Source organism: Leptopilina heterotoma, unplaced genomic scaffold (assembly GCF_015476425.1).
Source record: "Leptopilina heterotoma isolate Lh14 unplaced genomic scaffold, ASM1547642v1 Lhet_36, whole genome shotgun sequence".
In the NCBI taxonomy this organism is placed as follows: domain Eukaryota; kingdom Metazoa; phylum Arthropoda; class Insecta; order Hymenoptera; family Figitidae; genus Leptopilina; species Leptopilina heterotoma.
In genome coordinates, this window is record NW_025111040.1 from 1,696,748 (window position 1) to 1,721,961 (window position 25,214).

Sequence of the window (25,214 nt, forward strand, 5' to 3'; positions counted from 1 at the left end):
TCTTCTTCAATTCAAATTTAAGAAGTTTATTAATACTTTACACATTTACAAAAGTAGAAAAAGTAAGATTTGGTCAGACAAGATTCTAAATTTTTTAAAATTAAGTAGTATAAATTAGTTTTAGTTAGACAGAACTATTATAAATATTATTATAAATACATTTTTTCTAGACAAATCAGTAGTAGAGATCAACTTTAGTCAGACAAAAATTAAAACCATTGATTTACATAGTAACGGACAGTTTTAGTCAGACAGGACGTTTAAAATAGTGTCATTTAAAAAAAAAGTTTATAAAATACATTTTTACAGACAAACCAGTATAGTAAACGTAAATTTTAGACAGACAAACTTTAAAAACGATTGATTCAAGTTGTAACGGACAGTTTAAATTATATTAAATATACAAATTAACAATGAATTATTAAATTTAAGCAGAATTAATCTGACAGAACAGTTTAAGGTTTATCAATTTCAGTTTAGGAAGTTTATTAATATTTTACACATTTACAGAAGTAGTAAAACTGAGATTTGTTCAGTTAAATGCTAAATTTGTTTAAATTAAGTAGTATAAACTAGTTTCAGTCAGACATAACTATTATAAATATGTCATGTTTATTGAAAGTGTTGAATATACATTTTTTCTAGTCAAATAAGTAGTAAAAATCAACTTTAGTCAGACAAAAATTAAAAATTTTTAATTACAAAGCATTTCTTAATCCAAAATTTATCCACATTTATAAAATTTGAAATTTTCAGGGTTTACTGCTAAATTCTTGTGTGAAACGAAATACAAAGAATTTGTTCGAAATTTTTATGACTTTTGCAGAAATCGTAGCAAAGCTATTAAAATCGAATTTGGAGAAATTTTGAAATAAAACATGACAATGGGCAACAAGTTAAAAGGATCACTCATTGTCTGCTCTCGAAGAGCAGATGGGTCGTTGAAAAATATACTTTTTTTTTAAAGAAAACTATTCGGAATCGACTATAAATGGACTATTTTATTGCAATACTGTGAAATACTGTCTGCCAGTGAAGCGTGTCCTTCCTGTATAAGAAAGTTGGCAGGCAACAAGTCACAAAAGTTTCACGGAGGAGAAATCTCCAACTGAAATGTTTGTGGCTATTGCTGAAAACTTATATTGGCGAATAAGTAAGTGACCAAATTCACAACTTCTATAACATATATATACCTCGTATTTTCGATTTGAAAAAAAAAACTTTTCCTTATAAATGAAATTCAATTATGGAATTATTTTGCATAGAGAATAATATAAAATTATATTCAATTTTGTTAAAAACAATACAATTATTTCGAAGGGAAATTCGATAAGTGAAACAGGGTGAGTGGTGCTGTTTTTTTTCTCAGTTTGATCAACAAAAAGTAAGATTCAAATTTGGTTTCAATTTTACCTAATTAATCGTCCTTAGCCAATTATACTTTAGACGAATTTCCACATTTCGAATATCCATTGAATAATTTCCAATTATCGGGTATTATTCTAAGTTTTCGGAACTAAGTTTAATCTTTATCACATTCTCGTTACTAATGAGCAGATTATCGATTTATGCCATTTTTAGTTTTAATACAGTTTCAAATAGAGGTTTTCTATCTTTCTACACTGAGTTGAAAATTTAAAAAGTACGTGATAATTCATAAAAGAAGGTAAATTGATATAAAGAAAAAATTTAAACTGATAATTTAAGTACTAAAAGCTGGTTTTAGTCCAATATATCAAAATATAAATTTGTTTATTACAAGATTAGAATTAGAAGTATAGAAAATCATAAAAGTCATTAAAATCAGTAGTAAGACTCAGCTTTAGTCACACAAATTGAAAATTCGTCGATTCAAGTAGTAAAAACTACTTTCAGTCAAAAGGAATTTTTAAAAACTTGTTAATTCAAAATAATGTTCAATTTAAGCTTTTAACAATGAAATCAGTAGCAAAAGCAAGTTTTAATAAGACGGAAATTTTAAAATCCTTCAATTGAAGTGGTAGAGAATATTTATAAAATTTACTTATTTAAGTAGTAAAGAGTAATTTAGCTCAGACGTATTAAATCTTTGCAATTTTAAGTAGTAGAGAACAGATTTAGTCAGTCAAATCAATATTCAGGCAAAATTTTAATCAGACGGATATCAACAAATTAATTATTAATTATTGAATTTAAATAATCAGACAGAACAGTTTAAGGTTTGTCAATTCAAATTTCAGAAGTTTATTAATATTTTTCAAATTTCGAAATTAGTAAAACTAAGATTTAATCAGACAAATTCTAAATTTTTTTAAATTAAGTAGTATAAAATATTTTTAGTCAGACAGAACTATTATAAAGATGTCATTTTAAGTGAAAGGGTTAAAATACATTTTTTAGTAAATTCAGACGTAAAGATCAAGTTTAGTCAGACAAAATTCAAAAACCACTGATTTACGTAGTAACGGACAGTTTTAGTTAGACAGGACGTTTAAAATAGTTTCATTTTTAATAAAAGTGTTTAAAATATATTTTTATCAGACAATGCAGTAGTAGAGGCAATTTTTAGTCAGACAAACTTTAAAAATGATTGATTTAAGTTGTAACGGACACTTAAAATCAGATTATATTGACAAATTAATTATGGATTATTAAATTTAATACAAACAATCTGACAGAAAACGTTCTGTCAGAAATGTTAAAAATATTATGATAATATTATAATAAAATATTATTATAAAAATCAAATCAGTAGTAAAGGCAAATTTTTGTCAGACGAAATTTGAAATTTATTTATTTGCGAATAGTAATGGAGTGTGGGAGTCATACAAAACTGTTTCAAATTGTCAAAGAAGAATCTCAGAAATATAAAAAAAATATTAAATTTTTCAGTGAGTAGTAAAAGTAAGTTTTGGTCAGACAAATTAAAAAATTATTCAAATTAAGTAAAATAGACTTGTTTAAGTCTCTCAGGACTGTTTTAAAAATATGGTTGCAAGTACAAGTGTTAAAAATATGTTTTTACCAGTCAAATCAGTAGTAAACATAGAATTTTAGTAAATGTAAAGTTTGTTAAATTAAGTAGTAATGACCAGTTTCAGTCAGACCGGATTGTTATAAAGATGTCATTTTAAATAGAAGTGTTAAAAATACGATTTCATTAGTGAAATCAGTAGTATAGGCAAATTTTAGTCAGACGAACATTGAGAACTATTGGTTTTAGTGGTAAAGACTATTTTTAGTCAGACGAGAATTAAAAATTTGATTATTTATTACGAAATTTAGGTCAAATTTGTCTGATTATGTATTAAAATACGTTTTTAACGGTTGAAATTACTAGTGAGGACAAATTTTGTTTATAAAATAATTACAAACCTTTGATTTATGTTGTAACGAATTATGACTTATGCAAAACAGTTTAAAGTTGACAAAAAAAACTAAAAATTGGAAAAACCATATTAAATATTCAAAACAGCAGTTAATTAATTTTTAGTCAAACTTATAAATTGTCGAATTCAGTAGTAACCATCATTAGTATAAAGAACCAGAATAATTATTTGAATCATCAGTAGAATTAAATTTCAATCAGACGAATGTTATATTTGTCAAAGTGAGTAGTTAAGACAAGGTTTAGTCAGACAGAACGTTTATAAAGTTGTCATTTTAAAATTTAAAATTTAAATAGAACTGTTAATATATGTTTTTACCACTTAAATTAGTAGTAAAGGTCAACTTTAGTCAGACATGGATCAAAAACTGTTACTATACCAACATAATAAATGTAACATCTGCGTTATTTTGTTAAAATCTAACCTAACTTTATATTTTATACAGAAGTTTACTGTTTTTGTTGCAGAACACAAAATGATAAACAGCAAAAATGAGTTCACGTTTTTTTCTGTATAATTAGGAAAATATAAATTACTATAAAATAATTATTTGTGTTCCTTTATTTACTATGATTAATCATAGTCTGTCCCAAGGATAAATTCTCATCGCAATTCAACAGATTTCGACTACACATATATTTGTTTACACTGATGGTACAGCTATATACACACATATATCATGAAAATTCAGATTTTTCAATTCGAGGAAAAAGTAACGAAATCCAGTTTTCTTCAAATAACAGTTTTCCTAAGGCGAAAACGTGAAATGCACTTCTCGTTTCATAGCCACGCGAATCGGAAACGATCGTCGGAATAAGACGCTCACTTTGAAATATACGAGGTTCGATTCATCTTGAAACCCGAACGTTCTTAGGAAGACGTGTCGGTCGTTTCAATTTCCTGAATACATGGGAGTAAAGGAAGGAGACGAGTATACGGAACATCCTATATACACATATATATATTTTATATATATATATAGAAGTAAAAGAAGTGACTCGAGCTTGACATGAGATAGAAAAAGCGATTGTTGGAAAATATGAGAAATGTTTTACTACCCTTTTCATACACGTCTCATCTTAATAGTCAAATGTTTTTCATGTCTCTCTGACATGAAGCATACGCGCGCAAGTTTCATGACATTTTAAAACGATCTAAAAGCAAAGACACCGGTTCCTCCTGACGAGAGAGTCATATACTTTTTTCTCTCTCTCTCTCTCTCTCTCTGAATCTTCTTGCACTTTTACTGTCATTGTCTCTTTGCACACTTCTCTTTTAAAACCGTGTGCCTTGGGCACTTGTCGTACCGTCCAAGTACAAGACTTTCTTGCCTTGTCAGCTTTTACTATTTTCTACTATGTTTTTCTTCAACTGAAAATGCATTTTAGCTATATACATATATATATAAGACTCTAAAGGAAAATGCAATGAGAAAATGGTTTCACTTCCTCTTTCTTGTTAACGATAATGATGGAATTTTTCTTTTCAACCTTTTTTTTAGTCTAACAAGACATTTTTTAATTCTTAAAATTCGAATAATATATTCTCGATCGCAACTATGGTTGCGATCGAGAATATATTATTCGGAAATTTTTATTTGCGAAAATTTGAATTCAGAATAAGATATAAGCTCGAGGCGTTAAAAGGGTAATCAATTTTCCAGCAGCAGTAGCATCAATCAATCACGAACACTAGTCACTCTAAATACATCAATTTTCAATCGGATATCAAAATGTATTTTTTTTTTTTTTTTTTTTTTTTTTTTTTATTATTATTCTTTGAAAGTGTTGAATTTTCATTATTCATGTTCTGTGCACGAAAAAAAAGGAAATCTCAAGGAAAAATGTGTACGGAAATTGAAATGTCACTTTTCTTCGATGTAAAATATCGTTTCAGTAAAATAAGAAAAAGTTGAGGAGAATAATATGCGTATAAAGAATGAATTATTATCTAAGATTAGAAATCTGTAATTTTATATTTTTATAGGAGAATTTTTAATATTGTTTCTATATTTGTTTTTTGAATTATGTATATTAAAAATTATCTAATAACGCTTTTTGAAGCATTTTGTCTGACAAAAATCTTTCTTTACTAATGATTTTACTATTAAAATTTATTATCAACTTTGATCTTTTCTTAGAATTACATTTGGTATTTTACACTGTTACGTCTGACTAAAAATTGATTCCATTACTTAAACTGACTTAAATGTGGCATCTAAATAAGATCAGCAACTGGTAATTATTTAACAGACAGACATGAACCTTTTCTACATTTAGATACTTAAATTAACATTTGTCTGACTAAAAATTGCTTTTACTACTTAAAAACATTTGTTTTAATAACTTTTTAAGTGAACAACACAGTCGAAAATAAAATTTTATTACGATTTTATTGTTACTTTTATTATATATTCTATTTCTTATTCTTAATGTTTTTTTCTATTTGTGTATTTTATTTTTTATATTGAAAAAATTGAAATATTTTTAATTTATTTGCATTTTTCGTAAAAAAATGTTCATTTTATGCAGTCAAAACAGTGAAAAAGGTGAATTTTAGTCAGACAAAAGTTAAGACTATTCTGTTTAATGAAAACTAATTTTTCTACTCAAATTTACTACAAAATATTGATATGAAAATCAATTAAAGCAAATTTGTCTGACTGAAAATTGTCATTACTACTGATTTTAGTGTTTATGATATACTTTTACTTCTAATTCTGATTATAATTACTTTTTGCTTCTTTTGTCTGACTACAACTTACGTTTACTACTTATTTTAATGAATTTTAAGTTTTGTCTGACAAAACATTGACTTTACTACTGACTTTAGTGTTTAAGATATACTTTTACTTATAATTCTGATTATAATTAATTTTCAATCCTTTTGTCTGACAACAACTTACGTTTACTACTTATTTTAATGAATCTTAAGTTTTGTCTGATGAAAACTTGCCTTTTCTACTAATTTTAGAGTTTAAAATATAAATTTACTACTAATTCTTAAATTAGCAAATTTTTTAACTGTAGTATCTGACAGAAACTTGCTTTTTCTACTCAAGACTTAAGGTCCTAAAAATATTGTCTGGCCAGTGTTTGACCTTTTCTACTGATTTTCCTGTTTAAAATATTCATTCACTACTTATAGTGACTTTAACACCTTTTTGACATTTCTGTCTGACTATAACTTACATTTCCTACTTATTTTAACAAATCTTAAAATTTTCGTCCGACAATAATTTGCCTTTACTACTGATTTGAATGTTTATTTTTAATATTCAAATAAAACGAATTTAAAAGTAAATTAAAAGTATATTAAAAAATCAGTAAAAAACAATGTAAAAAAAGGTTTTAAATTACAGCTAGTTTTGGTATATTAAAATAAAACCAAATTACGATTTTAACACCAAAATTAGTACTGAATTAATACCATTTCCTTTTACAGTGACAGTAACATTATAAAACAGTAAATATTTGTCAATTATAATTACTCTAATTAATTTGTCTTTTCACCCTAATAAAATTAGTAAACCCAGTAAAAAAATTTCCAACTTCTTTATAATATTCATTAATGTAACCGGCTATGTACAAATTAAATTACCCATGCCTGCAAATTTTCAAGTGACATATTAAACTTTACCAAACATTCCATAAAGTTGAATGAACGTAATTCATATAATATTGCATTAAACATTAATTTAATTAAATGCCCGCGTGTAGCTCCAAATTGAAAGTACGAAAGGTGGATTTTCCATTTTTTTATCTATTTACTCAAAAAAAAAAAAATCCAGAAAATATTTTAATAATAGCAACGTACTTTTCCACACCCCACCCACCCCCTCCGTCCCATATTTTTTCAACAGCCCAACGAGAATGGACTATCTGTTATAAAACGATAAAAAAAAAAAAAGTGTTCTCTCGAGTACTAGCTATGGTATAAAAATGTTTTAAAACGCAATTTTCTCGGAAATAGCCGTCCCTTTCGAGAGAATGGAGCACGTTACAGGGTTAATCGGGAGAATTTAATTGTCCGTCGAGTGGAGGCGAAGCGTTTGTAGAATTTCTCGTACGAGCTTTTCATCCCCCACGTTAATTGAGAGAAAATAAGAAGAAATCCTACTATGGTCTCAAGAGTTGAAATGTATAGAGAGGTTTCTTCCCCTCTCTCTCTCTCTCTCTCTCTCTCTCTCTCTCTCTCTCTCTCTCTCTCTTCTTTTAGTAGATGGTACACTTTCATTCTTCTTGCCGGATCAAATAATTGCTGCCTTGATCGGATGGGCAAACAGTGACCCCAAACTCTTTCTCTTCACGATCGTCTATGCCGTCGCATCGCACTAAAAGACGAAAGACTTTGTTTCTCTTACCTTTCATTCTCTCTCTCTCTCTCTCCTTCTTTTTTTCTTTTTCTCTCTCTTCCTATATATGTATGTAAGAAAGAAAAAAGAAAAAAAAATGAAAAAAAAAGAAAAAAGAGAGAGAAAGATGGAGAAAGAAAAAAAAAAAGAGAGAGAGAGAGAGAGAGAGAGAGAGAGAGAGAGAGAGAAGAGAGAAAGAGAGATTGTGTGCAAAGTTCGTGGTGTATACTTGCTTTTACTCGCTCTTCACTCGAGTTTGTCGGGAGTGGATTCTACTCCGCAAATTCAATCTTACCGTCGACTTCCAACCATCTATCCAGTTTGTTCCGCCTATCGATTCCCATCCCTGATGCCATTGCCCACGCTGACTCTCTTTCTCGATCCTTTTTTCTCTTTTTTCTAGTTTTTTTCTTCTTTTTCGTCTCTTTTAACCGGACCTTCCAGTATTCGAACTCTCTTTCTTTTCTCCCTCTCTCTCTCTTTCTCTCTCTCTCTCTCTCTGTCCCTCTTTATATACCCTAGTATGTATACGTGATAGTGTCTTATATGTTCATAAACATAAAACACATGTTGCTCGGAAACTTTTGATAAAAACACCAACTTTTCTTGAAAAAGGTTTATCGAAACCTCATTCGCACAAGTTTTACCTCACTCGCCTCTTTTTTTTATACACATGTACACATATACTCGCCCTTTAAGTTTAAATTGAATTTCACCCTGCGCAAAGACAATTTTTATTCCTAAAATAAAAGAGGATGAAGGAAAAGAAAAATAATCCATTCGGGAATTACAGTTATTAAAGCGAAAATAATATTTTTTACACAATCCAAAAAAGAAGGGATAAAAGTGAAAAATGGCAATTTTCAAAATAATAATAGAATTTAAAAATTTTAAATTCAAATTTTTCTTGAAAACACTAAAATAATTCAATTTTTGGGAGAAATTGCAAATAATTTATTGCAGAAATTCAATTATTTTCAAAAGTAATAAAATTGTTCTCATAACATTCAATTATGTTTAAAATTTAAAAAAAAAAATCTCGTCAAAATCCCAATTATCCGTTCCCGGACGATTGTCCTAATTTAATTTTCCTAATTGCATTTTCCTAATAATCTATTTTCCTAAAAATCATTTTTCCTAATTTTTTTTCCCTAATTTCGTTTTCCTAATCCAATTTTTCTAATTGTAAATTCCTAATATATAAATTTTCCTAATGGTTAATTTTTCCTAAAAGACAAATTTTTTTGAATTATGAAAATAGATATTCGTCTGTCACGATGTTCGATTTTCAATTGCTTTCTATTCATAAATGTTTATATTTAAATAACCGTTGAGTTTGACGTACAACTTTCAAAATTTGTATTAACAATTTAACCTGTTTAATAAATTGAATTTCTAAATAATTTCTTTTGCAAAATTCAATTATTTTCAAAATTTTAATAAAATTATTAGCAAAATTTCAATTATTTTCAAAAAATTTCCTTAATTTAATGATTTTTAATATTTACTATTTTAATAAAATTTTCTAAAAGAATTTAATTATTAAAAAAAAATTTAATAAAATTCTACGCAAATCTTTAATTATTTTTATACAATAATAAACATTTCACAGGAATTCAATTATTTACCGATTTTTTTTATGAATTTCTTCACACAATTTAATTTATATAAATTAAATTTAATTATTTTCAAGAATTTTAATATAAATTCAATTATTATCGACAATTTTAATAGAATTTTTTAAAATTCAAATGTAAAATTTTTAATTTTTGAATGCATAATTTTTTTTGGAAAATTAGGAAAATAAATAGAATTAGGAAAAACAGATTAGGAAAGTTTGATTAGGAATTTTAACTTTAGCAAAAAGACTTTTAGGAATTTCTGAAATTAGGAATTTCAAATTAGGACAATTGGTAGGGAATCCCAATTATCTTTTGTAAATAACAACATTTTTCCCCATAAAGTTCAATTATTTTCAAAAATAACTTTATTCTTGTCCTAATTTCAATTATTTTCAATATCTACTATTTTAATTAAATTTTCTGAGAAAAATTCAATTATTTAAAAAAAAAATTAATAAAATTGTGTGTAAAGTGTAAACATTTAATTATTGTCAAAAATAAAAAAAAATTCCATAAGAATTTAATTATTTACAATTTTTTTTTTTTTTATAAATTTCTTCGCAATAATTCAATTATTTTCATAAATTTTTAATTATTATAAAATATGAAGAAATCGATCACTCCGAGTCTTCGACTCGGAGCAATCAATATCTTCATGTTTTATAGCAAAATATACTTTTATAAGTTATTTAATTTCAAAAATTTTATTTATTTAAAAAAAGAAATTTGTTTTTGAATAATTTTACAATTACAGAAATTTGTAAAAATGTAACAGAACATTTTTTTTCTTGAGAAAAATTGTTTTCTTTATTTTCTAAAAATTCAAAAATTTTCATTTTCAAATGAAAATTTGTAATTAACAAATAGAATTTATAAACTTTATAAACATTTGTTTCGTTTATTTTAAAAAAAAAAACTTTGAATTTTATTAAAACAATTGTAATTAAAAAATTGAAATAATATAAATTATTCCCTTATGAAAGTTAAAAATTTTCTACAAAAATATTAAGAAACGGGAATATGTAATGTTTTTTCCCAAAATAAAAAAAAAGTGTTATTAATATTGTTATTAAGAAATAAAAATAATGCATAAAATGGGTATTTATTTACTATTTCTTAATCATAATTTTTTAACAAATTTTCTATTTTTTATAAATAAAGAAGAAAAAAATTTGCATAATTTAGATCGCAGTCAAACGAAACTTTTTTTATAAAAAAAGCATATAATAAACAAAATGGGTAAATTTTTCATTTGTTAATCATCATTTTTTTTTAAATTTTCTAATTTCTAATATTATTTTATTATGAATCATGAAAAAATACCTGCATATTTTCGATTTGTCAAAACAAATTTTTTTTAAAGAAAAAAAACAAAAGAATACACAAAAACTAACTTTAGATGTGGACAGAATTTAATTTTTTTACCCATTTCTGGTTTTTCTTGTACTACAAACACAGAAAAAAGTAGGGAAAAAAGTTAAAATCACACTTTTTATTTTCTGTGAAAATGCATTTCAATAAAAACATAAAATAAATAAATTACAAAAGTTAAAGCAAAACAGAATTATAAATGATAAAAGAATAAACAATTTTCATTGATATTTTCACTATTTCATACAATTTTATTATATTCTTTCTATGTCCTACTTATTTAAATTTAATTTAATTTTTTCAATTTTCTACTACTTCTATTACGATTCGTTTTTTATTTTATACTTTTTCTAGTTCCTAATTTTTGTATTCTATTTCTATTTTATTTCTTTTGTTCTATTTGCTATTTTTTATTATAATTTTTCAATTTACTGCTTTTTTATTTCATTTTTATTATTCTAATTTCCTACTATTTTTATTATATTTTTATTTTCTACATCTACTATTCTATTTTTTTCTTTTCTACTTACTATTTCCTACTTACTATTCTATTTTCATTATTTGTACTTCCCACTTTTTCTATTCTTATATTTATTTTTTTCTTTTTCGTAATTTAAAATTTTTTTTCTCTTTCCTACTTATTTTATTTATATTTTTTTCTTATTTTTTCCATTCTTTTTTATTCTTAAAAAATAAAATTCTTCAAAAAAAAAATGTTGACTGCTGTACTTTACAATAAAGAATTTTCATTGATTATATTTTTTTCGTTACTCACAATCAGGAATATGCCCTGATTAATATCTAACAGTTCTGGTCTTTCTCTCTCCCCCTAAATTATTCGGAAATTGGACTTTTCTTTAAAATTAAAATTCATAATTTACTTTTTTAATTATTTAATTAATCATTTTATTTAATTATTTAATTATTAATTTAAATAAATTTACTGATATAAATAGAGAACAGTGATAAGTGAAACAAATAGTAATAAAAACTAAAGTCAATTAAAAAAAATACTAATAAATTAAAAAATAGGAATAAAAAAATAGTGGTAAATAGAAAATTGTAATAAAAATAATAAAAAGTAAAATAAAAAAATACGAAATACTACAAAAAAAATTAGTACTATATAAAAAAACCCTAAAAAGGAAAAAATATTTATAAATAAGTAATAAATAAAAAATACTAAGAAATAAGTAATAAATAAAAAAATGGTAATAAATATAAAAAAGTGTGTAATAAATAACAACAGCAAAAAAAAAAAAAAATGAGACAAAATTCGTGAAATAAATTACAAAATTATGAAAGTTTCCGACCATATAAGCCAGGATACTGTGAACAAGCATGAATAATATCCTAAATATATATTCATCCAAATTGACAGCTTGCTCTAAAGATCATTACTATTCATGTTTGCTCTTATATATTGTATATGTATATAAATGGTGATATACATAATACATATGAATCTATACATGTGCAGGAAGTGTAATCACTGACCGATACGGTAATAATAATTTGCCAGTCTGTCATAAACGGAATCGATTATATAGGTGACTAAGTCCAACATTATGGTAATATTCTATCACGTGTGTATTAAATATTCCATGTAGAAATAGTTTTTACAATTAAATTTCTCGAAAAAAAACTTTTTTCATTTAAAAAAAATTTTTTTTATGAATTCACTTTTTTTATTGGTATTTTTTCATTCATTCATTAATTCTTTCTGAAATTTAAAAAGTTGGACTTTTTTCGTATACTTTTATTTTTTTAATCACAATTTTTCAACGAAATTTTGTTATTTAAAAAAAAAGGAAATAATTTGCACAATTTCTACTATAATTTTTTAACAAAATTCCAAATTTTTTTTCCAAAATAAGGGAAAAAATATTACATTTTTTTACAAAATTTTAATTTTCTTCTAGATAAAAAGAAGAAAAAAATTCCAGAGCCTTTCTACTTGATAAACATGCTTTTTAATGAAATTATAATTTCTTTCTTAGATAAATAAAAAAAATATATCATTTCCATTTTATAATCACAATTTTTTGTTGTGAAATTAATGTGAAAAAAGAATTTTAAAAATACCCCATTTTTTTCTTAGATAAAATGAAAAAATATATAATATCTATTTTATAATCACAATTTTCGTTTGTGAAATTAATTGGAAAAATATTGAATAATTGAGAATTTGAAAAAAGAATTGAAAAAAAATCTCTCTATAATTCTCAGTTGTTTTATTTTGAAAGAAGGTAATAAATCCGTATAATTTACATTTCTCTCTCTCTCAATGTTTTAATAAATCTCCACTTTTTTTTAAATAAGTAGGTAAAAGAAATTGCATAATTTCTATATCTTCATCAAAATTTTTTTAAAAAAATCTCTAGATTTTTTTTTCTAAAGAAAATTTATGTAAATGTTCGTTGTTATCTTTTATGTATCTTTGATGGTATATTTGATGGTATCTTTGATGGAAAAAGTTTAAAGAATAGTTTTGTAAGAAGAATCGATAGCGTATTTTATGTTTTGTTTTGAAGAAGCAAAAAAAAAAAGAAGTAAAAGTTTTTTGTTGTGAATTTAAAGTAACATTTTCTGAAAATTAAACTGAGATACGCTCGCTTCATTTTTTTTTTCTTTTGTTTTGAGAGAAGAAAGTTTTTCCTTGAAATTTGAAAGTTGAAATGAAAACATTTATGTATATATGTGTGAAGTGAATATATACATGGACAGATAAATGCGATTGGAAATGGAATCTCTTGGAAATCGACGTTGAATTTACAGTTGCTATTCTCGTAATCCGCGAATCTGCAATGCTGACATATATAGTGTGCTACCCGCTTTTTCCCCCACGTTACACACGCTGACGGCGTTTATATCCTTTCTCAAACAAGATTCAATGCATAGAAGGGAGATTTCACGCGTTCCCACGCGTATATACACTGTTTAAATATATATATGTATGTTGTATGTGTGTTATGGCGAAGAGGGAAAATTGCTTTTTAAGTTGAGAATATTTTCTAATAGATAGTCATTTCTCATCTGGAGACTAAAAAATGGAGTAGTTTTTATTGTCCTGCTTTTTCTATTCTGTAAATATAGAAATTAGAAACTATTGAAAATAGATCTGTTATTATTATTATTATACAGTAATGTTTATTTATTACTAAAATAATTTCATTATTTTCCTTATTTTAATTTATTATTATTGTGACAAGAGAATGAGAAGAAATCTAAAATTTTGATTACAGGAGCAACAGCGGCAGTTTCATCTTCAAGCGGCCACAGTTTTGACGCTCACCTCCGTGGACCGAGTTTTCTCATAGAGCCATCGTCTAGAGTGGAATTTTCAAATTCGAGTGGCGCCTGGCTTGACTGCGCGGCTACTGGCAGTCCTCAGCCCAACATTGACTGGTCAACTGTCGACGGTCTTCCAGTCGGCGACATACCCAGTGTCAGAAGAGTACTCAGTAATGGCACCCTCGTCCTTCTTCCGTTTCCGGCTGCAGCTTACAGGCAGGACGTCCACAGTGCAGCATACAGATGTGTCGCCAGCAATTCTGTCGGGCGAGTCCTTAGTCGCGACGTTCAAGTCCGAGCTGGTAAGAAACTTGTCCTTCATTATTTATAAAAAGTAAACTAGAATTTTTTTTCTCTTTCCTCTGTGTACGAAAATATTTTCACTGTATAACTCATCGTACACTGAAAAAATTTTGATATCTGATCCTATAAAATATCTCAGGTTAAAGTAATTTTAATTTTAGTTTATTAAATTTTTTTTTAACTATAAAACATGAAGATATCGATCTCTCTAAATTTGAATTAGTAAAAATGTTTACTAATTTGAATAAGTGACTGACTTTTTGCTTTTGAATTAGTAAACTTTACTAATAAATTAGTAGAAATTACTATTTATTAGTAAAATTTACTAATTCAAAAGCAAAAAGTCAGTCACTAATTCTTAGTAAACATTTTTACTAATTCAAATTTAGAGAGATAACTCCGAGTCTTCGACTCGGAGTCATCGATTTCTTTATATTTTATAATAATTAAAGATGACCAAGTAATAAAATCATTATTTTATATTATAAGAATATTATACTTCTTCAAAATTATTTTCATTATTTCAATTCAATTATTATTTTCAAAAAATTTTAACTACAATTTTACTTTAAATCTAATATTTTTAATAATTTTCGAAAAAGTTTTTTGGCAATTTTCAGATCCATTTGTTTACAATATTCAATTTCACGAAATTTCAATTATTCCTAAATTCTTCAATTAAATGCATATTAGAAAATAAAAACTTTAAATAATATAAAAGAAAATTCAATTAAACTTTTTCAAAAAAATTAATTTCAAAATTCAATTATTTCTAATAATTCAAGCTATATTGCTTTTAATATTCAATTATAATCTAAAATGTTAACTAAAATCCATATTAAAAACCATTTTTATTAGAAAATTCCACGAGAATTAAATTATTTCAATACAAAAGTAAATAATTTATTGAATAATTGAATATTTCTCAAAATTGAATTCTCATAAAGAATTTAATCAACAAATTTTTAAAGAATTGAATTCTTTTGTCGAATCTTAAAAATGAAAATAATTACTGTTTTAAAGAAATTCAATTAAAATTGTATTAAAAATAATTGAAATTCTGCGATGAGTCAGACAGAAATTGAAAATCGTTTATTTTAGTAGTAAAAATTTTTTTTTTTTTGTAGTAATTAAGTAGTAATGACAAATTGTAGTCAGACAAGTTTGAAATTTGTGAAATTAAGTAGTAAAGACAGGTTTTCGTCAGACTAATTACGAATTTGTCAAATTAAGTAATAAAAACTACTGTCAGTAGTAACGAAAAATTTTATCCAGACAAAAATTAAAAACGTTGATATAATATAGTAACGTATAGTTATTAAATTAATTCACAGTAAATCGTGAGGTATTAAAAAGTGTTTCATCATTTCAATTCAATTATTATTTTTAAAAATTTTTAACTACAATTTTACTTGATATATTAATTATTTTTAATAATTTTCGAAAAAGTTCTTTAGCAATTTTCAAATCCATTTGTTTACAATATTCAATTTCACGAAATTTCAATTATTCCTAAATTCTTTAATTAAATGCATATTAGACAATAAAAGCTTCAAATAATATAAAAGAAAATTCAATTAAACTTTTTCAAAACAATTAATTTTAAAATTCAATTATTTCTAAAAATTCACGCTATATTGCTTTTAATATTCAATTATAATCTAAAATTTTAACTGAAATTCATTTTTATGAAATGAAAATCAATTTTTATTAGAAAATTCGACAAGAATTTAATTATTTTAATGCAAAAGTAAATAATTTATTGAATAATTGAATATTTCTGAAAATTCAATTCTGATAAAGAATTTTAGTAACAAATTTTTAAATAATTCAATTCTTTTGTCGAATTTTATTAAAACTTACATGAACATAATTACTTCTTTCAAGGAATTCAATTATAATTGTATGAAAAATAATTGAAACGCTGCGATGAGTTTTATGAGAATTTTCAAATTCACTCGTTTACAATTCAATTTTACAAAATTTCAATTATTCGCAAATTCTGCAATTAAATATATATTGAAAAATAAAAACTTGAATTAATTCTACAGAATTGTTTGTCAAAAATATGAAAAATTAAGAATTTCAATGATTTTAGTTTGAAACTATTTCAAAATTTAATTATTTTTAAAAATCCACGTTATAATGCTTTCAATATTCAATTATCTGAAATTTTAACTGAAATTCATTTTAAAAACCATTTTTATTAGTAAACTCTACGAGAATTCAATTATATTTGAATACAAAAATAAATAATTTATTAATTTCACGTTTCTTGAAATTAAAAATTTTCATAAAAAATGTTATCAACAAATTTTTTAAATCATTAAATTCTTTGGACAAATTTTAATAAAATTTTTAAGAATAATTACATTTTTCGAGGAATTCGATTAAAATTGCATTAAAAATAATTGAAATTCGGCAATGAGTTTTATTATTTATGACAATAATTTATTGAAATTCTAAAAGAATTTCATTTTTTATAAAAATAATTGAATCCCTGTAAAAATGTTATTATTTATGAAAATAATTGAATTATTGCGAAGAAATTTACAAAAAAAAATTTGTAAATAATTGAATTTCTGTAAAAAATGTTATTATTTATGACAATAATTAAATGTTTGCGTAGAATTTTATTCAAAATTTTTTTAATAATGGAATTCTTTTGAAAAATTTTATTGAAATAGTAGATTAAATTTTAGTAAAAATTTGGAAATAATTGAAATTTTGACAAGAATTTGATTAAAATTTTGTAAAATAATTGAATATCAGAGAAGAATTTTATTATTTATAAAGATAATTGAAATTTTGACGAGAATTTTTTTAAATTTTTGAACACAATTGAATTCAGTAACTATATTACTAAGTTAGTTCTTACTAACTTACTATTATCCCTGGAGAAGCTAAATTCGTTGAATTTTTACAAATCGTTAACTTTGGTGTTTTATTTAAAGTAAAATTTTATTCATAGTTAAAATTTAAAAATAACACCAAAATAGATTATCTTAATCCTTTCTGGTGTTATTTTAACACTTCACGTTTTACTGTGATATTAAATATTTGCAGAAGTAGTAAAAGTAAGTTTTTGTCAGACAAATTTGAAATTTGAATTTGGAGAAGTAAAGAAGATTTTTAGTCTGGCAAGACTTTTACAAAGGTGTGAATGCAAGGAGAAGTATTAGAAATATATTTTTATTAATGAAATAAGTAGTATAGACAAATTTTAGTCAGGCAAACATTGTAAACAATTTATTTTAGTAGTAAAGGACAGTTTTAGTCAGACAGGGATTAAACATTCAATTACTTATTATAAACTTTAAACATTTGCGTATGTATAAATTCGAATATAAGCCATTATCAATTGTAAGTAGTAGAACCAGATTTTGGTCAGACAAAGTCAAATTTATCAGATTATGTATTAAAAAATAGTTTCAATAAGATACTGTTGTATAAATTTTCATTGCTACAAAAAAGGTTAAAAACACGTTTTTTACGGTTAAAATTAGTAGTGAGGACAAATTTTTTATTAAAAAAATTGAATACCTTTTATTTATTTTGTAACGAATGATAACTTATGCAAAACAGTTTGAAGTAGACAAAAAAATAACAAAAATATGAAAACTCATATTTAATATTCAAAATAGCAGTTACATAATTTTTAGTCAAAGTTATAATTTGTCGAATTCAGTAGTAAAGACTAGTTTTAGTCAGACAAAAGAGTTCAAAGTTCTCATGTAAAGAATCATTAGTATAAAAAACCAGAATAATTATTCAAATCATCAGTAGAATTAAATTTCAGTAAGACAAATTTCAAAGTTAGTCAATGTAAGTAGTAAAGACTAGGTTTAGTCAGACAAGATGTTTATGAATTTGTTTTTTGTTTAGTAAAAGTGTTAAAATATGTTTTTACTACTTAAATCAGTAGTATAGACAAATTTTAATCAGACATGGATTAAAACCTGTTGATTGAAGTAGTAACGGACGGCGTCAGTCAGACAAAACAACAATAAAGTTGGTAAATAAAAATACACCTCTATTTTTAAGTACTAGTGGTAAAAATACTTTTTTATCATTCAAGTCAGTAGTAAAGGCAAATGTTAGTCAGACAGGAATTGAAAACGAAGTATTTAAGTAGTATAGAACGGTTTTAGTCAGACGGAACGTTTGTAAAGATATTGTTTAGAGGAACCGTTAAGAAAACGTTCTTATTCGTCAAATAAATAGTAGAAACAAATTTTAGGTTGGTACGAATTGAAAATCGTTGATTTTAGTAGTACAGGAAATTTTAGTCAGACAAATTTCTAACTCTTCAGGTTTTAAGCTTACGGGTATGAACCCCTTACGGAGATTTTGAACGCAAGTTTTTACTGTATAATGTCAATGAAAGTCAATAAAATAAACCATGACGCAATAACAAAGTTTTGTATGCAATCCCGTTTTTCATAAAAAGAAAAAATGCGAGAGCTTTTGAAAACATGTTTTAAGTCTACTGAAATTATAATAATTTCATGACAAACTTATTTACATGAGACATTTCATGCTACAAAAGCTTTGATGGTAAAACTACAACACAGTGTTCATTTGATACACGGTAAAATGAATTAAAACATTTGAAATTTAGCTCAAAGGGCATTAGAGTTTTCATTTGCATAACATGAATGTACAAAGCATCAAAATGCCCTTAAGGGAGATATGGATTTTAAGGTAAATAAAAAGTTGAGAAACATGGGACGAAAGTAGATGTTAATCGGTTTTTTTTTTCTTTTTCATTCATTCATTTTTTTTTTTATTTAATATGCACTCGTGCGTGCGATGCATCTTTTTACTCACTGAGACAAACTAAATGCATTGAGTCTCAACTCGACTCTGGAGGGAGCTTTCATACGAATAGTATACGGCTTGGTGTAATTACCTCTTTAAAAAAGAAAAAAAAACGCAATCTGAATGCAAATCCATGGCAGCTGCGAGCTGGCCAACGCTTTTCAGTATTGCCAAGCAACCTCTCTGAACATAAAGTTTATCCACAGTTCCAGTACGGACTCGCGTATGGTATGCGTGTGTTCGTTAATTAAAACTTTATTTTCCGTTTTCAACTCAATGAAAGAAAATCCTGCACTCTCATTTCAACCTAGTTTTATAACCGATTTCATTGGTATAACTCAAATGCTATATTTCAATTGCAACTTTTTTGAAAAAGTATTTTTATTTTTGAATTTGGAAAGTTTCTTTTCATTATTATAGTGGATATTGTAAACAGAAGGTGGTAATTATTATTTCTTTTGTGGTTTAATTTTTCTACTTTTCTTTTTCGTACGATAAGACAAGCAAAAGCAGAAAAAATAAAAAATTCTCTGGGATAAATTAAAAGTCAAAATTATTGAGAAAATTATTTAAACCCAGAGAAAACAAGATGAAAAAAAACTTTTTGTTTTGATGAAAAATAAAATTCATGTTTTATTTTGCGAATATAACGATCGACAAGGCAAGTTATTGTTACTTTGATAGAAAGGAGGGTAGAGGACAAAATGTAGCAGAGGCTCGTATACCTTTTCCTCTAAGGGATTTTCATGTAACGTCATATTATTCTATAGCAACTGGTTCGAGAAAATTTTCTCTTCCATAAAATGTCTAGTGCAGCAGACGAAACAACGCGACGAGACGATGAAAAATAACAATTACGACGTGCTTTCTTGTCACGAGTACTTTGTCGCTTTTTCGCACACGAAGAATATTTTATATACTATTTTGTATGTACCTTATGTGAGAAAGTATTCCTTTCCATCTACAGCATCGAAAATTGCATCATTGACAATATTTTCTCAATATTTCAACGATTTTGAATTATGGACTTTAAATAAATAAATTATTTAAATTAAAATAAAAAGAGTTATTTTAAAAAATTTCTTTGTTTCAGTGGTGGCTCAAGCGTACAAAGTGGACGTGGAGGTGATTGGAGGAGCTTCGAGAGGCTGTACAGCAGTTTTACGTTGCGTAGTGCCTAGTTTCGTTAGGGACCTGGTTCGAGTAGTATCCTGGTTACAGGAACCTGCCTTCTATATTTATCCTTCACTTCAAGGAGGTGAGTATTTAATTCAATGAAAATTTACCCACTGGCAAAGTTTGTCTGACTAAATAATTTTCCATTCAAGAAATTAATTTTGGAAACGTAGACAAATTATAGCAAATAGTATTTTTAATCTCCGGTTCGGATAGAAAAATCAAGAAATAACAGAACTGATTTTAATTCTTAAGTAGAAGAAAAGATTTTAGTCAGGCTTGGTTGGATTTTTAAGTGGATAAAAATTTTAGAATCAAACTAAGCTATTTTTTAAGTAGAACAAAGGTTTTCGGTCAGACAAATAAAATTCTTAAAATTAGAAGAAATATTCTTTTATTTTATAAATTTCTCATTTATTTATTATAACACAAAGGTCTTTAATTAGGCAAATTTTTCAAGTATAGAAAAAAATGTTTAGTTCTCAAATATATGGAAGTAATAAATAAATATAATAAATAAATAAAATTAATTTTCTCTAATATTTCAATCATCATTTTTGAAAAAAATATAAAATTTTATGTTCTATTCCGCGTCACCCAAGAGGTTGAACATCAGACGCGTTTTTGTATGGTTTCCCCATTGCACACAATTCTTCCAATTACAAATTTATAGCAAAACACGTTTACAATTTTAACGTATTTGAATTTGTGATTGGGACAATGTGGAATAGGCCTATTCCACTCCCCCCTTCAACGAAAGAAAATTTTTTTATTTCAATCAAAAATAATTTTTTTTGAATCAAATAAAAATAAATATTTGTCTCAGTAATTCAATATTTATTTATAGAAAATAAATATTGAACTTTGGTAAAATAAAATTTTTCTCCGATTGAACACATTAAAAGCAAAGTCTTTAAAATTCTCAATAAACAAATTGAAAAATAAAATTTTTTCGAGACTTTGTTTTTTAATATGGAGCACAATTTATTTGCGTCAATATTAATAACATTGACGGAAATATATTGTGTTCCGAAGGACCGCTGAAAAAATATATTAATTTATATACAATAAATTTATAAAATATTACCAGACAAATTTATTTTCACCTAAAACTAAAAAAAAGGGGGGAAACAGAAAAAATGTGACAAACATGAGAAAAAAATGTCAACATGATACATAAAAATATTTTGCCATGCAAAAAATTTGCAAAAAAAAATGTTGACCCGAAACAGAAGAAAACATTTTCACATGATACAATATTTTACAGGAAAACAGCAAAAACATTAACCAAAGAAAAAAATATTTTCTTGACAAAACATAAAAAAAAACATGTTGACCTGAAAGAGAAACAAATATTTCGACAAACATAAGAAAAAGATTTTAAAAGAAAAAAAGTATATATTTTTATTTTTAAATTATTTGCAATATCATGCAACATGAAATAAAACATAAAACGGAGAGAAAACTTAATACAAAAAAATAAACATTAAACAGAATAAAAAACATATGCATCAAAAATATTTTTTTGACAAAACATAAAAAAAACATGTCAACCAGAAACAGAAGAAATATTTCGTCAAACATAAAAAGATTTTAAAATGGAAAAGTATATATTTTTTATTTTAAAATTATTTGCAACATGAAATACAACATAAAACGGAGAAAACACTTCATATGAAAATATAAACATTAAACAGAATAAAAAAACGTATTAATAAAAAATAGAAGAAAAAAAATTTAACAAAAAAAAACATAAAAAGTATTGTTATTCTAATACCGTGTTTGTCATGAATTAATGATTCGGATTTTTAATTTTTGGAGAGGACTGATAAGATGGGGGAAATAAATTGTTTACAATTATTTCATTATATTATTTTCTTATAAATATTACAAAATGGTTTTACTTATTTTAAATATACAATCTGTTTGAGCAGTGGGGGCACTAAACTATAATAGTTTTTTATCCTTCTTCTTTTTTGTAACTTAATGCCAATTCGTCCGCAACAAACATATTTTATACAAAAAAGAAATAAGTATGTTAAACTGCAACTGAAAAACGTTGACCTGAAACAGAAAGCATACTTTAATTACAAAACAATCAAAGAAATTTTAAATGGAAAAAATTTTAAATATAAAGAATTTTATACCTTAGAGAAAAACAATGGAATTTGCTGATGTTGATCTGAAATTAACTTGAAATTTTCACTATTAGCAGGCCTCGGATTAACCTACAAGGGGCAAAAATGCGTTTGTTAAATTTAATTTTCATTTCTTTTTCATTTTAATTCATTTTAATATTTAATTCATTTTAATTTCAACTAATTTTAATTTTAATTCTTTGAAATTACTTTTAAAATACTTTTAAATTTTAAAGTTAAAGTTCCTTCTGGAAATTTACGTATAAAAAAAGCGCGAAATTTGAAAATAATATAACATTTAATTAAATTAACGGTTGTATGCGATTTTCCAAAGTTCTGAACGATAGAATAACGATTAGATTGAATTTATACAAATATTGAATAATTATACGATGAACTTCTAAAACATCGAATTATTATTTGTTCGAATTTTTAAAATGTGGAATGTTCATCTAAACGAATTTTAAGAACATCGAATGCTTATTTTAACCGAATTTCTAAACATGAAATATCAATTTAATCGAAAATGTTGCAGTTGTTCTATATTTCCGAAAAATTTACTTTTTTATATAATCAAAAACATTGATAACTTCAGTCTCAGTAATAATGTAAAATTTAACGTAAATAGTATATACTTTTTATACTTTTCTATTTACATTGACAAGGAAAAAGAAAAAAGAAGTAAGATATAAATATAAAAGGTATTTTTCTTTGAATACCAATTTTTAATTTCAAAATAGAACTTCTTCTAATTGGAATAAGTAATCAAGCGTGTGGAAAGATTCACTATTGTTATTGTTTCTTTGTGATTGTCAAGACAAAAATGTAAAATATACAAATATTAATAAATATGAATAAATATAAAGTGAAGTAGCAGTAGATGTTAATTTTTTCGCTCTGCTTCTTATTACAAAAATTTTTCTCTCAAGATAAAGAAGACTAGAGAGTCAAGAGGAATTAGTTTACATAAACGACATTAATTCTTGTCAACAGAATGTAACCTTTTCAAGTACTCGTCAGAGTATGCTATTCACCACCGAATGCGAATTGAAACCCATCATGAAGCATTATCATAGAGGCTAGTCTTCAGGCGGCTAATGCATCCAAAAGCCATTGTCAGATACACCATGTTTGTCGGGAAAGCTAGTATCAACAATTGACACCGTGGGTAACGAAGAAATTCATAAAACATTTGCTTAGAACCAATGTAAGCATTAAGTTAAACTCAATTTAATTGGTAATTAGCAAACACGAGTATGGTTTCTTCTGAACGTAAACGTCCTGCACAGTGACAAGGTATATTGAACACTGCCTAAGGTATACCCGACCCTGAGAGGCCGCGATCAAATGTTCACATTTCCCTTTTTTCGGAAATCATTCTTTTGACCAGAAAAAATGCCGTTCATTTCTTATCAGTCTTTTGTTTAACACAATTTTGAAATGAATGTATATTTTACAGCAATGTCTGACAAGTCTATCATTACTTTTCATTTTCTATGGAAGTTTCATGAATTTTTTAAATTGACACTTACTCATTTTTTCGTAATTTAAGAATGTGATTTTTTTATCCTCAAGCAAGTAAAGAGTAAGTGGGGATATAATGAACAAGTTTCTCGATATAAGATAATAAAACCTATCTATTGTTGTTTATAAATATTATACTTCTTTTTTCTTGTCATTGTAAACTTTTTTTCACAAATATTGTATTGCTTAATAGTAGGGGAGACTGAGGCTAAATGTTAAATTTTGCACAACTATTGTTTTAGGCAAGAAAAAACAACAAAGAAAGACAGAAGTCATTTGCTTAAAACCAATTTCTAGCTTTTACATGGTAGTAACCTGTTAAAAGCTGATAGCACAAACTACTTCTGCAAGGGTTACATGCCAATATGACCTGTATACTCATTCGATGGTTTACATGCTATAATGTATTTTTGGTTCTTAGCAAAGACAAGTATGGTTTCTTTTGAACGTTAACGCTTTGCAACAGTATTTCTCATTATTTTCTTAGAATGAATATAATTTTGATTGTAAAATAGAACTTCTTCTAACTAGAATATTTTTTTGTATTTTTTATAATTTACAACTAGATATGCGCTTTAAAGCGCACGTGCACATTGTGCTTCAGTTCTTAATAGAATACAATTAATCAAAAAATCAAGCATTACAGTGTTCTTAAACTGTGAATTTTTTTTAAAATCGTGTTAAAAAACTAAGAAATTATACAATTTTTTTAACATTCTTTAAAAAATACTTAAAATTTGTGTTAAATAATTTTCTAATTTTTTTCGAAAGAAATTAAGAAAATAAAATTTTAAATTTAATAAAATAAAATGTTTTAAAATTTAAAAATATTAAAAAAAAGAATATTTAAAATTAATTAAAATTAGAAAATTGAAAATAAAATTAGTTAAAATTTGAAAAAATGAAAATAAAACTTTAAATTTTGAAAAAATAAAAGTATTTAAAATTTGAAAAATTTATAAAAGTCTAATTATTTAAGATTTGATAAAATTAAAATAAAATTATTTAAATTTGAAAAAAAAATTATTTAAAGTTTATAAAAAAATTTTTTGAATATTTAAAATAAGTAAAATAATATTAAAATTTTTAAAAATAAAATTAATTAAAATTTAAAAAAAAAATTAATTGAAATTAAAAAAATAAAATAAATTAAAATGAGAAAAAATGAAATTGAAATTAGAAATAAAATAAAATTAATTAAAATGTGAAAAAAAAATTAAAATAATTAAATTTTGAAAAATTA

The 25,214-nt window shown here is 25.0% G+C and overlaps 1 protein-coding gene across 11 annotated transcripts in view; it reads left to right on the plus strand.

The window, feature by feature from the left end:
• Positions 1–25,214, plus strand: part of LOC122505580 (Down syndrome cell adhesion molecule-like protein Dscam2) — a 359,000-nt gene that overhangs the window by 261,907 nt on the left and 71,879 nt on the right. For all 11 annotated transcript variants that reach the window (XR_006301928.1, XM_043617301.1, XM_043617310.1 and 8 more), the window contains 2 exons: positions 13,961–14,311; positions 20,227–20,391. Coding sequence is in view for 10 of the 11 variants with exons in the window: in XM_043617301.1 (XP_043473236.1) it covers positions 13,961–14,311; positions 20,227–20,391 (516 nt within the window). In the remaining variant the exon portion in view is untranslated. The remainder of the gene's footprint in view (positions 1–13,960; positions 14,312–20,226; positions 20,392–25,214) is intronic.